This window comes from Anneissia japonica, unplaced genomic scaffold (genome assembly GCF_011630105.1).
Source record: "Anneissia japonica isolate Jap-2015-1 unplaced genomic scaffold, ASM1163010v1 scaffold288036_len564833_cov171, whole genome shotgun sequence".
Classification (NCBI taxonomy): domain Eukaryota; kingdom Metazoa; phylum Echinodermata; class Crinoidea; order Comatulida; family Comatulidae; genus Anneissia; species Anneissia japonica.
Window position 1 is genome coordinate 216,094 of NW_022706414.1, and position 15,768 is coordinate 231,861.

At 34.4% G+C, this 15,768-nt stretch overlaps 1 protein-coding gene across 1 annotated transcript in view; it reads right to left on the minus strand.

Moving 5' to 3' along the window:
* Positions 1-15,768, minus strand: part of LOC117106145 (laminin subunit gamma-1-like) — a 36,583-nt gene that overhangs the window by 3,157 nt on the left and 17,658 nt on the right. Inside the window, exons 17-32 of the mRNA XM_033247498.1 lie at positions 14,767-14,906; positions 14,090-14,315; positions 13,123-13,366; positions 12,412-12,534; positions 11,299-11,412; positions 10,161-10,377; positions 9,011-9,171; positions 7,728-7,884; positions 6,839-7,041; positions 5,810-5,903; positions 5,192-5,476; positions 4,582-4,664; positions 3,918-4,550; positions 2,519-2,799; positions 1,437-1,578; positions 326-502 (exon numbers count right to left, since the gene is read on the minus strand). Coding sequence (XP_033103389.1) covers positions 326-502; positions 1,437-1,578; positions 2,519-2,799; positions 3,918-4,550; positions 4,582-4,664; positions 5,192-5,476; positions 5,810-5,903; positions 6,839-7,041; positions 7,728-7,884; positions 9,011-9,171; positions 10,161-10,377; positions 11,299-11,412; positions 12,412-12,534; positions 13,123-13,366; positions 14,090-14,315; positions 14,767-14,906 — 3,280 coding nt within the window. The remainder of the gene's footprint in view (positions 1-325; positions 503-1,436; positions 1,579-2,518; positions 2,800-3,917; positions 4,551-4,581; positions 4,665-5,191; positions 5,477-5,809; positions 5,904-6,838; positions 7,042-7,727; positions 7,885-9,010; positions 9,172-10,160; positions 10,378-11,298; positions 11,413-12,411; positions 12,535-13,122; positions 13,367-14,089; positions 14,316-14,766; positions 14,907-15,768) is intronic.

A 15,768-nucleotide genomic window follows, 5' to 3' on the forward strand; every position in this document is an offset into this window, starting at 1 on the left:
ATGGTTTAGCGCACACACAGTGGGTACCACCAGTTTAGCCAACTGAGCTATGCAGTTGTGTATCTAGAAGTCTTGAAATTTGTTGGGCTGAATATTAGGGCGCGAAGGCAAAGTACTTGGTTACTTGGTGAGTAAGTGAGGGGAGGGGAAGCTGCTCACAAATTAAGGTGATTTGTAACTACTTTGAGCATAATTTTTGTGCTTCTAACATTTCTCATGGGAGGGAGTGGTGGCACAAGCCCTTTTTTTTCTTGGGGGGGGGGGAAGAGGGCGTGGGGGGGGGGGGGGAAAGGGCGTGCATGTGTGCTTGCACCTAGAGACTTACTGTGTTTGCTGAATCAGCCTGTGAGTTTGCTACACCTGCCCTCTCAGCTGCATTCTCAGCTTGTGCTCGCTTTAATCGGAAGCAATCCTCATTGTCTGTGATGTCTTCAGATATTGTGCTGATAAGTTGGGAGGTCTCTAACCCTTTGGCAGCAGTTTCATCCCCTTTTGCCATAACCTGAATGAGACAATCATTACTTCCATTCATTCATTCATTCAAGGATTTATTAAAAATTTACATTAGCTAAATTATGTAAATAACAAAAAAAAAACATGCAAAGACATATTGCACATTACAATGTTACTAAAAGTTATAATAATGAATAGACACCTACACTATTACAATACAAATTAATCTAAAATGCAATAAGTAATATAAAAAATATTTAAGACAAGTAAATATTTCATTAAAATTTACCTAACTTATAAGTTGATATTCTTATTATTATTATTATTATTATTATTATTATTATTATTATTATTATTATATTATTATTATTTTTATTATTACTTATAGTTTAAAAATGAAACAGAAATTCAGAAATCAATTCAATTCAATTCAGATTGAATAATAAATATTAAAAGTATCTACTGGTGTTATCTTCAATACAAAAAGCTAATAATCCTGATTTACATGCAAAAACAAAACATCAGTAATGAGACATTGTATATACTTCTGAATATATTATGGCCAAAAAATATTTTTTTTTCTTCTCTCTCTCTCTTTCTTTCTCTTGTGGTTTGACAAGTTGTAAGTGACAAGGGGGCTTGTCCTGTCTGACAAAGCTCATAAAAATTGAAAATTGAGATAAAATATTATATAATATTTATATTAGGCTTGTCTTCCCAAAACCGGCATCAGTGAATAAAAATTGAAAATCGACTTTTCAAAATATTCTTATTTTCCACATTATAAGCTTTAAAATAAAGGGACATTTACTGGAATCCACTTACTATTGCCAAAGTTATGATTGAAAGTATTTTGGCTTCTCTTTAATAAAGTATACAGTACTGCCAAATTCTTATGCTAATTACTCAAGTTTACGCAGGTTTTTGGATGGCAATAAGCCTCATATTGGTGATGTCTTCAATGTAATAATGTTAAGACTTACAGCTTCAACAACAGCTTGAATATTAGCAATAGCAGTGTCTGAGTCAGAGACACTCTGAGCAGTGCTGGCTCTCGTAATCCCTGCTTCCGATATATCTGACTCAATGCCTAGAACTTTGTTGTAAACCTGTTGCGAGGCCAACCTGAAAAATATACAACACAGGTTTGATCAAACTGTAATTCATGAACTGACGGAATTGAAAATATTTCAATTGATTTTTTTTTTATTGCAACAGAACTACTAATAGGGTTCCATGTTACAATATACAATAGATGAAAAGCGAGTAAAGGAAACTGTGTTTTTGAACAAGATAAAGAACAGGTGGATTCCAAGGGTGGTGCCAGCTTTTCCACCACAGGTGGTTTATCATTCCAGGACAGATGGGCTAGAGTCCACACCTACCCTCAGCCCTACTGTGTTTCTTTTTTCCCCCAAAATATTATAGCTCCCCAATGGATGGGCCTGACTCAACCCAGTGGCAGATCCAGGAATTTTAAATAAAGGGGATCCTGAGAGGGACTTTCACAGATGGACGGTCTCAGCCCCAAAATGGTTGGGGCTGCGGTACGAAAATTTATATGACATTATTGTCCCACAAACGCACATATTGTCTCACAAACGCACATATTGTCCCAAGAAGGCACATTGTCTCACAAACGCAATATTGTCTCACAAACGCAATATTGTCTCACAAACTCACATATTGTCTCACAAACTCACATATTGTCTCACAAACTCACATATTGTCTCACAAACTCACATATTGTCTCACAAACTCAAATATTGTCTCACAAACTCACATATTGTCTCACAAACTCACATATTGTCCCACAAACTCACATATTGTCTCACAAACTCACATATTGTCTCACAAACTCACATATTGTCTCACAAACTCACATATTGTCCCACAAACTCACATATTGTCTCACAAACACACATATTGTCTCACGAACGCACATATTATCCAACCAATGCACATGTTTCTCGAAGTTTACACTGTTATTTTGTTCCAACACAAGCTACAATATCTAAGGGGCACGGATTTCACAGTAAGTTCCTTCACCACAGTAGTAGCTTACTGAGCTTCCAAGGTGGTGTTCAACGTAAGGTCAGCCTCTCTCTTCTTGTTTGCTGCATCTGCGTACAATGACTCCACCAGATCTCCAGAGATATCGATGCCATTTATTGCCGTAGCTAGCTGTTCCATTTCACTGACAGGTCTTAATGTTTGGGACTGAACCTCAGCTGATATGACAGCGATTTCAGCATTGGTACCATCAGCTACTCCAATCCTAGCGTAAGCATCCAGTGTCCGTATGTAGTGATTGGTCATATCACTCTTGGCCAATGCTGCTGCTTCCTAAAAAAATCAAATTTGATTAAAATTAGGTAAAGGGAACTTTTTATACCTTGTTTACAGCCAGCGGAAAATTAAAATAAAAATTTATTTGGTGTTGTCATATCAATTGTATATAGGCCTTGTTTGTTTGAACTGTGGAAACCAATGTACCTTTTTAATGTGTCAATCAAACTTAATAAGTGACCAATCAGAAGAGGCCAGCAACAGGCGCATTTCTAACGAACACATGTGTATGTTTTATCACTGTCGTTTAGTGGAACATTAGCAACAATATTCAAGGCAAAGCGGGACGGTCCATTCTCAAGGTGTACCAACGTTTTGACAAAATAAATATATTTTAATCTGGATTAAATGTAATTAATTTACCAAACAATTTGAATATCACTAACTTATATAAACACTATGATTATTTGTTTAAGAAACCAGTTTAAAATATTGCACCTTCGTCCAGGATTTTTCAAAATAATGAAACTCATATTCAATCAGCCACCAAAAAGGTAATTTATGTAGCCCTGTGTTAGCTCAATAGAGATATTATAGTGAATAATACCTAAATAGTTAGCTGTAAAATTATTCCTTTAAAGTTTAATCTAAAGAGGTAAAATTTTGCTTGTAGTTGGTTTGTATGATGATTTGTGAAAACCCATCTTAAGTGATGTTTACAAGTGAAACTATTTATTATTATAAGCACTATTCAAATTTTATTTTTGACTCAAACATGTGACTTGCCTAAATATCTATTTAATATATATAACAAGATGTTCATTAAAAAGATAATGAAGGGAAGCACATTACAAAACAAATCTAAAAATAAGCACGCCTTCAGTTGTCATTTTGTGTGTTTAATTTATATATTTTGAAGAGTGTCTTTAAATTCATATATTCTGTTAGGAGTGTCTTCAGAGACAGGCCAATCCTAGATCTCTATTTTGATTCTCGAACATAGCAAACATTCGCTTATTTTCTTATGTATTATTGTTATTTATCATCACTTATGGTCAATAAATACATATGTCCAGTTGATTTTGTACAATAAAGTAATCTGTATCTGTATATATGGGCATACAAAGTTTTTTGTCCAAGAAAATCTGACAATCTGAACAGAACTTTAGACAAACCTCGTATGCTGTAGCAGTTGCAGCAGTAATATCACTCTTCTGTTGGGCCACTGACGCGTTGAACCGTGCAACTTCACTTTCATACACCTTAAAATTAGCTTCTTCCAGTCGCAAAAGGGCCTGCTCTAGTGCAATGTTAGCAGTGTCATTTGTGCTCTCGGCTATCAAGTTTGCGGTTGTTGCATCAAAGCTGATCGAGCCCGTTTCATAGGTTTCCCGAATTGACTCAATTGTTGCTAACTGTACCTCATTATGTTCATACTCTGCCCGTATCACTGGACTGTTAATAATGTCAAGAGTGCTCTGACGTTCGGTTATGGCAACGCTTGTCTCCGACAATAGACCTCTGACCTCCTGCCGGAGTTCATTGACCACATCGAGGGATGACGAAACATTCTGGTACAGGGATTCAATATTACTCCAGGCCGAAGCACCTGAATTGAACAGGTTTGTCTGGGTGTCCACCAACTGCTGTAGCCGGTTTTGTAATTGTTGGATGTTCCTTATCTCCCCCGGGACGACCTCAACACTTCCATCATACGACCTCACTGGATCGGATATTATTGTAACATTTGTAATGTAAGCCATGACAACGTCTAAATACTCAGTGATTGCAATAAGCTCCTCTGTTACCTAAATATATAAAATGAATAATATAAAATACTATATAAATACGATAAGCATGAAATAAGATGTGTATAAGAGACAGCTCGGATACTGTCAAGTTATCATAGTGACTCAGAAGTTCTGAAGAAATGAGAAAATGTTGTCACATTACACATGAAAACTGTATCCACTGATAATAAGTATCTTACACCCAATCACAAGACAGAAAATATCTGTTCCAATATTTCCCTATCAAGATTATTAGCTTTCATATGACTAAACCACAATCAAGAATATCATTTTAGTTTTAGTTTTAATAATTGACAGTTTTAGTGTCTTTGTAATATGCCATATTAGAGTTCAGAGTCAACATTTGGGAATTTAACAACATTATAAATGTTAAAACTTTAGAATAATCACCCCCCCCCCCCCACGTCAATGTTGTAGCAGTCTTCTTTCTTAAGGCTATATACCATATGCTTTTGGTGTTAAGCATTGATTAAGCTCTACAAAAATAAATAATTCCTTATAAAATCATATGGGTTTCTTGGCAACAATTCCACACGTCTACACTCAATTGGCTGCTTGCATCCTACATAATACATGTGATACATTATACACATGTCATATAAATACATTGAACTCAGGTATAAGTTTAGAATACTTACCTAAGAGTGTATTATACTGCTGCGTTAGTACACCACCGAGCTCCTCAATGTACCCCCTCCAGTCCTGAAAGCATTCTGGACACGGTTCACAGTTGGGATATGATCCAACAAACACCTCCGCTACAATATCGTTAACACTATCGACCCGCCCGCATCTGTCGCACGCTTGCCCAGCAATCGTTGGTAGTTTGCATGTGCACTGTCCGGTATCGACGTCACAAGGGCAGAGTCCCGTTTCAGAATTACAAGTAGAGGTGTCTGTACCAGTCGTATTACAATTACACACTAAAAGACAAAATTGTGATCTAGTGAAATATATGCTAGTCTTCATTGGTAGATCCATGACCTTTTTTAACCAGGCACAAGTAGTAATGGATGCAGGTCTTGGGCTGTTTCATTCCTATTGTGTTGAAGCGCTAAATTTTTAGCAATTTCAATTTGTTATGAGGTACATTTCTGTAAATATTTTGAATTAAAATAAATACAGTACGTGACAAAAAGCAGTAAGGCTGCCAAAGCTAGAATAAGGTACGAAACTGTCATCCAAGATGTGTCTATCCACATAATGTGTACACAGGCAACAGAAAATATCTTAACATCTTAAGAAAATTGACTTACATATACACTCCTCATCCACATTGTAGTATCCTTCAATGCAGCCATCACACTGTCTGTCAATCACTCTGGATTTGCATGGACATTGGCCGGTAATCTAAAAAAATTATTTACATCATATTAACATCTATATTAAAATTACACGTATTTCAAAGCCTAAAATCACAATGCAAAACCGAGGGCCTCAATAAACATCTGGGATTCAAAATCTACCGGTCTGAAAGACTGTAACATAGATCATAAAAGTCTTGATCTCTCGAAGTGAATATCAATCCATATTTCATAATAATTATGGGAAAAAGTTTTTCACTGAACTACATGCCTTTCCCTGGACTGAATGTTGTTTAATTATTACTCAGTCTTTTATTTGGTTTTATAAGAAACGAAGAGCAACATTCAACGAAGTTTTTTTGGTTTTAGATGGAACGCCAAAAGAGCAACTTTCAAACACAGTTGATCAGGGGCGGATCCAGAATTTTTCAAATGGTGGGGGGGGGGATGTGGACAACAATATATTCAGAATAGATAATTTGAATCGCTAATTTCAATATATGCATTGAAATTTTAAAATTTAGTGGCAAAAACAGGGGGCATGTGTTGGGCCCCGTGCCCCCTACTCGATCCTTCCCTGTTGATTTAAAAGCATATTAGGATTTCAGGCACAGTCGGTTAACAAACACATTCGATTTTTGTCAATCACAGTCGGTTTTTGGGCTTTCCAAGGAAATGATGGAGAGAATACAAGATATTTCCCCATAGCAATTAACACAACTGCTGTTTCATCTCATTTTAGTAGTTTATAAATATTTTAATGTTACAAAAAATGATATGAAACTGATATCAAACCATGCAACCTATCTTCTTTTAGTGATAATATTGTATTCTTATCAAAACTAATTTTGATGCTCACCTACTAGAAGGTAAGCGAGCCTTATACCAGAGTCTCAAAATCACTCTATTGGAAAACAAGTTATCCAACAAATATTCAAGATCATTTAAGATACAATAGAAGGTGATTGTACACAGGCATACCAAGTCACATTGTGTTAAAGGTCCGGTGGTTGTCCCTTCTGGGTGACAGTCACACTCAGTGCAGCCGACCTCTGTGTCATTGTATCCAAATGACAGGGGAGCACACTCTGTACACTGGTCACCAACAACATTGGGATAACAGTAGCACTGCCCTCTATCTTGCGTGCAGTTACCGATGCTACCGATTGTGTTGCAATCACAGGCTGTGGAGAATAATACATGAAAATGTTGAAGAGTGTTTGAAGGAACATTAAGTAAAAAATATCTACACTTTAAACATTGGTGGTGATAATAATGATGATTCTGATAGTAATGATGATGATGATGATAATGGTGATGATGATGTTGATTTAATGATAATAATTATGGTGATGATGATGGGGTGATGATGATGATGATGTTGATATTGATGATGACAGTTTACACTACAAAAGATGAGAATGATGATGATGATGATGAAAAAATTGATGAAGTTGAGAATATTGACAATAAAGATATTAATGATTATGATAATAATTATGAATATGATGCTGATAATGACGATGATGATATTAACAGCTCTATTCTCTAATAAAACCTTTTTAGATTTTAAATCAAACATAACATATGACCAATCAGGAAAGGGCCAGAAATATGCACCTGTTCCAAAAACGTGTGCTTCCACAAGCGCAATTGTTTACGTACCGTTTAATTAGATCTTAACAACATCCAAGGAGAGGGGTTTTTAGCTGAACGGTGCATTATAATAAAAATTTCCAACTTGATATAAAAATAGAACATGTTTTAACAAAAACTTCAAAGACCTGATAATGCTGCTTCAAGGCTATTCAGTTTTATTTGTTAAATTCCAAAGTTCATGAACTCATTACAAATACAAAATTCTTATTACCTTGGCAATTCTCAATGTTTCCCCAGTATCCAAACATACATGTATCGCATTCCATGCCTGCAGTGTTTCCCGTACAATTCCTGCACTGCCCTGTGATGCTGTTGCATAAGTGTAGACTAAGGCTACAGAAACAAGGCGTACACTGTCCACCACGGTTCTACAAAAATAATCAATGGTGACATTTTTGGTTACATTTTGCTAGGTGTTGTGAAATTTGTATTATCTCGTATTATCATGAAATACTGATACTACCGTAAAACCTCAATTTGAAGCCCAGGGCTTCCTCTTTTTGCAAACTCTGGATGCGCTTCTTTTCGAGGCTACTTTTGCAAAGTAAAGAGTGGGGGGGGGGGCTTCTTTTCAAAATGAATGCTGTAAATTTTGGGAATTACTACTATAAACAATAAATAGGATCAATGTAGCATCAATCTGTATCACTGAGTGTATTAACTGGCATTAAATCACCTAAACACTAAATAAACCAAGCAGGAGTTTAATTTATTTTGTTGCTTTGAAATTCATGTACAGAGTATGTATAGTACTATATTATGTAAAAAAAAAAGCCAATGCTATCTTGCAAAGAATCCCATGGGCTTCTTTTCGAGGCTAATTTTGCAAACTAAAGAGGGGGCTTCAATTCAGGATGGGCTTCTTCTCAAGGTTAAGCCCTTTACGCTTCAATTCGTTGTTTTACGGTACCTATGGTATTTTCCAATACTAAAATTTCCATCCAGTGCATATCATACGCTTATAACGATTGCACCAATTTCAAGCTAATTTGCACAGTTTACCAAATGAGGAGTGGGTATAAAATTGACTTGTTTAATAATTCAAATGTAAAAATGAGAAATTCTTGCATGACCAGATAGCCAATGGAGGGTAAAAGTAGATTTATAGGTGTAATAATGTCTTGTGTTAGAGCAACAAGTGGACTGGCAAATCATTCCTGATGATGACATAATTAATGTCGAAATATTGAATAAAAAAACGATGGCATGCATCTACTTGGAGTATGTATTATACAATCTTATTTGGACTGGAGAATGTTGAGGGCTTTTGCACCTGATAGAGGGAAGAATGCAAAAACATAAGCAGTTAATTTATATTTCATCAAAAATATTTTGTAAAGATGATGAAAACAATAAAATCAGATATACAAAACAAGATTACTAGACTGAGGCAATTATACAGAAAAGCTCAATTTCAAATTTAAAAAACTATTTTTAAATTGCTATAATTAATTTCTTATTGAAGTGAAGCTCAAATTGAAAACTCATTATTACCAGGAAGTTGTTTGGTTGCCCATAGTAACCTTCAAGACAGTATTCACAGCGCAGTCCGGCGTGGCCAGTTGCACAACCTTCGCAAATTCCATTATCATCACACGTAGCAGCAAATGAGTTCTGACCTGCTGGTCCAGGGCACATACACGGCTGACAGTCGTCTAATATTATAGGAGATAACACACAAACACAGTGACGTTAGCTATAACTTATGAGCGGAATAATTACCTCAACACACCAACTATTATATAATAATGCTTGCGGTACACAACCTAACATAGATATTTCTGAAAAAAAACTGTTGTTTGTTGACCAATAAGCAGTTTCTCAACAAACAACAGTTCTTTTTAGAACTACCTACGTGGTGTACCAGAAGCATTAATATATTATTACTTCGCCATGCAAAACTTCAAACAATTAACAAACTATTGCCATTGTTGGTAAAGGGACACCACATTGAAAATATGAGGCGTTTGTATAGGAAAGCGCAAAATAGCCAGGAGCGGAGTTTAGTTTCTTTAGCTGAACCAAACTTTTTGAGCAAATGCCCTATTGTATACAAAGACAAACAATTATAAGATCAAAAACAGTAAGATACATGAATTAGAACAATTAAAAAAAAAAAAGGTATCTGATTACAAAATACATATGTCATATGTTAAAAAAGAATTATAAATGATAACAAGGCTGTAGTTATTGTTTTAATGAAATTATGTATATGTGAAGTCAGTGGATCTTGTCTGAATCAAACTTTAAACATTAATTTTGATATCCTTATCCAATACGGCATATTAGAAGAATAAACACTTAATAAAAAGAAAGTACGGCATAAATACCTGATACGGGACAATATAAAGATAAAATATTTTAAAAATAAATTTATCAATGTAAAACTCATCACACAACATAGATCATTGGTTTTACCTTTATAAATTTATTGTTTATAATACTCTATATACCAGAGAATATAATTTATCAGTTAAAATTTTAACTTGCCATCCTTAAACTTAGAGTTTTCCATAACTATAAAATCATCTCAAAAATGTTTTGTATACAAAATATGTGTACTACCGGTTAAACACTGCCTTTATATAAATAAAAGAAGAAGAAATATATTTGACCCAAAAAAACGGAATATGAAATATCTTACCCTCAGTCCCTTGCAATGCATCACCATAGTAACCGTCGGCGCACAGCTCACAGGCATCTCCAGCAGTGTTATCCCCACACATATTGCACACCCCAGTATCAGGATCACACGGCACATCCGAATGCCCATTGCAAAAACATGGAATGCACAGACCAAATGTCCCACTTCCTGGAACTTCTCTGGTGAACCCTGGTGCACACACTTCACAAAATATACCCTACAAAATAAGTTATCAAGTGAACACTTTCCATGATCTAAAGTACTTGAAAAGTATTTACGTATTTATTTGCCTATTTAATGAATATTTAGTGAAATATTTACCTGGTAATGAATAAATTTATTCAGATTGTCGTAACAATATTTTAAGTTAAATTTTGGTAATCTGAGATCAAGAATTGTTTTGGAAAAGTAAAATTAAAATTATTACCTTCCAACTTTGACGATGATAATGTACACACTGCCTAGGGATAGTGATCGAACCGAGGTAACTCAGTTCAGTTCATCAGTCCATCAACCAACATTCATGATTATGCCTTGTTGCTATCACAGGCAAAACGACGAAGTTGGAAGGTAATAATTTTACTTTTACTTTTCCAAAACAATTTTTTGATATACTTACCTGGTATCTCACTTATAAACTACTACATCATTGATGATTTGTGTAACTATACTATTTAATAAAACTATACTATTTAATAATTTTAATAAGTTACAATAATTTTATATATTGTGGCCAAATGGTGTCACAAGTTTGCAACTTTTCTCTGCTCATCCACAAATTTTTCATGCTCTTATGAAATTAATATCATATTTTTACACTTTTCCTAGAATGTAAGTCACAGGTTTTCCTCAGTTAGGTAGCCTGTTTTCAACCGAGATGTTGCCTTTCGTCACGGCAAAAAATAAAATTTCAGAATAATTTCTCCGGCCCCCTTAAGGTACGAATCCCCACGACTTTTGTAAAACTCATATGTATTACACCACTGCTTCCCAGTGTATCCATGACCATAAGATCGTTTGTATGACAGAGCCATCTGAATAGAAATGTTTACGAAAATAGAATAACTATTATACTCGGGAAGCTGCTTATGAAATTAAATAAAACTTAATAATATTGATATAAAACTAAAACACTCACAGCATATCCGACTGGGCACTGACAGTCTTCCACATTGTTAAGGGGCTCTCCTTCAGTTTCATTCACTGCATAACTTAGCATCACCTCATGCAAGAACACTGATTCCTTAGGCAACTGCAAATTAATAAAAAAAATATATATATATCTTAAAAAATCAATTGATCATTTTAATACATTGTATTAAACAATAAATTATACACTCTCCACTCTACATAATAAATCTTACTACTGGTTCATTGTTTTAAATTAGTGTTATCTTGTGTTAGGTATTATATTGATTATTATTTTTTATTTACTGAAATGAAAATCTATTTTTTTTTCATTATTTGTAATTCATTTATCTAATTTATTTTAATCAACATTCACTGAAAAAAAAACTTAACAAATAAACTTATATTACAAAATAAATTATAGAGCTTACAATATAATGTACTGTAACATATTTTATAGTCAATGAAATAAACATATGCAAATTGAGCAAATTCACTTTCCCATCTAATTTATGATTTTATGAGATTTGTCCATGGATTTTCTTCTCAACCACAATATATTTTGTTTAAGAAATTGTTACAGATTTTGTTGATCTGTTTAAACCATATTAGTTTTTATGTTATATGTTCTTTTGTCGTATTATGTAAATATTAATAGAATTTATATGAATGTATATGTTTAATATTTTATGTCATCATCTTCGTTTTTTGGGCAGATGAAATCATTTGGTGATAGGAACGTGTTCTCCTTCGTCTGACACTGTCGTCTGTATGTTTTGTCCTCTTGATGTTTTGTTGGAGGAAATAAACATAATATTATTGTTATTATATTAATGCTCTCACATGATCAGCTTTGGTTTGATGGACAAGCTATGTGGTACTGTTTCCTTATTATCACCTAACATGATAAATACATTTTTCAATTTTATAATCGATTTTATATAGCCGGAGTTGTGTATTGAGCTAGCTAGCTTCTATGGCTAATGACATGTACACTTTTTCTATGAATGGAATGACCTGTACGAAGCACGAGCTCCTGTAGACCAAACCCAGTACCGTTACGATTGTAATCGTGCGGGAAATTTACACGTAGTACTGTATATTATTATTACCAATACATTACCTCTGTGTACTTGGCTCTTATGCGAATGTCACTGATACCAGCGAGGACTTTCATGAGCTGAGCAAAGGATGCCTGAGGTCCAGTGGCTGACCCAATCAACCAGTAGTTCTCATGAAGCTTGAACTGAAAGAAAACATGAAAAAATAAACAGTTGACTGATTGTTAGAACTATGGATCATAAATAAAACTAAATAATAATGTTGCTATGCTCACAAAGAGCACGTGATAGTTTTTTATCTAGAGCATTTTCCCTTAGTTTGGACTTCGAGTCTGTGGAACCTGTCCTTTTTCATCTTCATTTTTTTTCTTCTTTTCTTTTTGTGTCTGATGTTTTGTGATGAGTCGCAATAAATTGAATAAAGAAATAACAATTATTAATGACAATTTTGATGATTTTCAACATAATAATTATGATTTCACTTTCAAAAATTCTATTAGTTATTCCATTCATTGTACTTTTATTCAAAGAAGCATACTAATAGACTTTACAGTATAAAACTGACTCTAATCTATGGACTATCAAACAAACAAAAATAACACCTAATGCCCACATTTGTAAAGAGATACTATAAACTTTTAAATTATTATACACAAAAAATTAATGTTAATTTGCTAATAAATAATGTAAATACATCATTTCATGTGATATCAAATCAACCAAACAAATGACAAAGATTTCTTTCAGTGTTATAATTGTTTTTAAAACAATACCTCATAAGTAGTACTCTCAAGTCCTGGATTCATAGGTAGTGCATTGACGAGTGGCTCATCAGCATATTGCCCATAAATAAAGACATCTCCGTCCATTGATATCGTCTGATTCTCAATTGTAGATTGGCTTAGGCTTAAGCTGAGTATCTGGCCGTAGGCCGTACGCCTATCACCCTGGTACTCTTCGGGCGAGACGAAAAACAGATCAGTGAGGTTGGTCGGGTCAGTTAAGTCCAGAATGAATCTAAAATAGATTACAAGATTAAAAGAAATTTGATATACTAAATTAGTCACAAATTCAAAGGGAACTGTGGCTGTTCCAGGAATTCAAAATAGAGGTGGGCTAAGGGAGGGACTTTAACAGATGGTGGGTCTAGACCACAATCGGCCCCACCATGGTTGGGCTGAGGTAAGAAAATCTATGATTATGGCACTCTAGATGGCCGGATTGGCATTCTCATACTTAAATTTGAATGTAAGTTTTCTCCATTTTTTAGAAAATGTTGACAAATTTAAGGGTTGAGCCCCTTGCATCCACCACTGAGAAATGTGTACAATACAAGAGTAAAGTAATTGTCTGTGTGGCCAGTTCCAATCTTCTGCAGTCAGGAGAGGGCTAAAATAATTTTGTACGATCCATTTCCTTTAATACATGCCATCATATTACATAGGTCTATAATATGTATCATTGGTTTATATTAGATTGATGACATTTTTCAACATCAACTATAAAAAATAGGCTGTGGTTTGTAAAAATGAAGGAGTTAAGCAGTTATACATTTCAGAAAAAAATCAGGCGGTGAAACTTTCACCTCATTGTGCTTAATCTTCTTAAATTATTGCACAAAAGTTTTTATGCTCCTACCAGAACATACTGAGTATTCGGTACGATAACATGTAGAGCAAACATCACTCCTATGATATTTTCCTGATGCAAACTCACATCAAAATAAATTAAAATTGATACCTTGGATCAAGAACATCAAGAACTGGCAGGTCAACGATCGCGATTTCATCTCCATCACCATCTATCCCAGTCCATCTGGACTCAACAGCTTCAGAATTCAACAGGGACCAATAGCTGACTTGTGTGTACTTGACCCACCCTTCTGTAGTGGAACAGTCCGTGCCACGTTCAGAACAGAAGCATGGAATACAGCCAGTCTCACTCCATGGGCCAAATCCATAAGTGGCTATGGGGGAGGAAAAATGGACATCTAATGTAAGTCACTGATAAGTCTACCCTAATCAATGAGAAACAAGAGATCTGGCTTACAAGAGTAGAGTTATCTTTTTGCAACTATCATTTCATAATAATTCATAAGGGATGTGTTATTTTTAAATCTATAATACATAAATTTATATAATTAATTAAGTAAGTAGAGAATTTTCATAGATTTGCATTGTATATTCTTTATATTTATTTTGTTTCTGCTGTGCTGTAATTGTACTATATACTATGAAAAAATTAAACCTTGATTCTTGCTTTCAGAAAAGTTATTAATATTCAGCTGTTTAGTAAGTTCTTAATAAGTGAATATATAAATGCTTGAAACTTTTTCAGCAGGATACATCCTCAGGTAAAAAAAAGCTTTATAAATGCTTATAAAATTATTATTATTATGATAATTTTTTCCAACATACTTGGTCGACATGTATCACATTTTGCGTTGACTGTGTTTGCTTTGCAGTGGCATGAACCACTGTTATCGCACGTCTCATTGTAACTGCCATCAAGTGCACAATTACAAGCCATACAACCATTCGTAGTTAAGTTGAAAAACCTGAAGAAACATATAGCAAAATTTATTCCACTGTGCTCTTTTGAAGTGTTTACAAATCATATATAAATGTTGATATGCATCCCATAAAAATGTGCTAAAATAGGAAGAATCAAAGGGTAGGTTTACACTAGAGCTTTAGTATCCAGATCAGGAGCTAACCATTAGGCCTAACTGTTAACATGTGTGTGAGAACGTTCGATCGGTTTGCGCTAACTGTTACCAGGAAGAGGATACAAGATTGCTTTAGCGAGCGCTATCAGTTAGCAAGTTAAGCGTGTTTCTATCATTAACCAATCACACGTACGCATTTTTTAATTTCCAGTTTCCTATTGGACAGTGATCTTACCATCTGGATCCTGCTTACCATTAGATAAGATGTTTTTAAGGTTCATTCACACTATTAGGTCTTATTTGATAAAACCTATGTGAATTTCCCATATATGGGAAATATGATGCCATATCACATCCATATTTGGGTATGATGCCATATCCTATCCATATATGGAAATTATGATGTGCCATATCCTATCCATATATGGATATGATGATCCTATATCACATCTAAATATGGACATGGGCATTATGATGATATATCATATCCATATATGGGCATGATGATATCATCACATCCATATATGGATATTATGATGATGCCATATCACATCCAACTATGGGCATGATCATGCCATATCAAATAAATATGGGTATGATGATGCCATATCATATCCGTATATGGGCATAAAAATAAAATTAATTATCTACCTTAAGAAAAACAAGATAACAGTTGAAAAAGATGCTTGAAATAGTAGTCGGGTACGAAACAGAAAAAAATATTATATATATATGGTAACGTTGGTTGCTT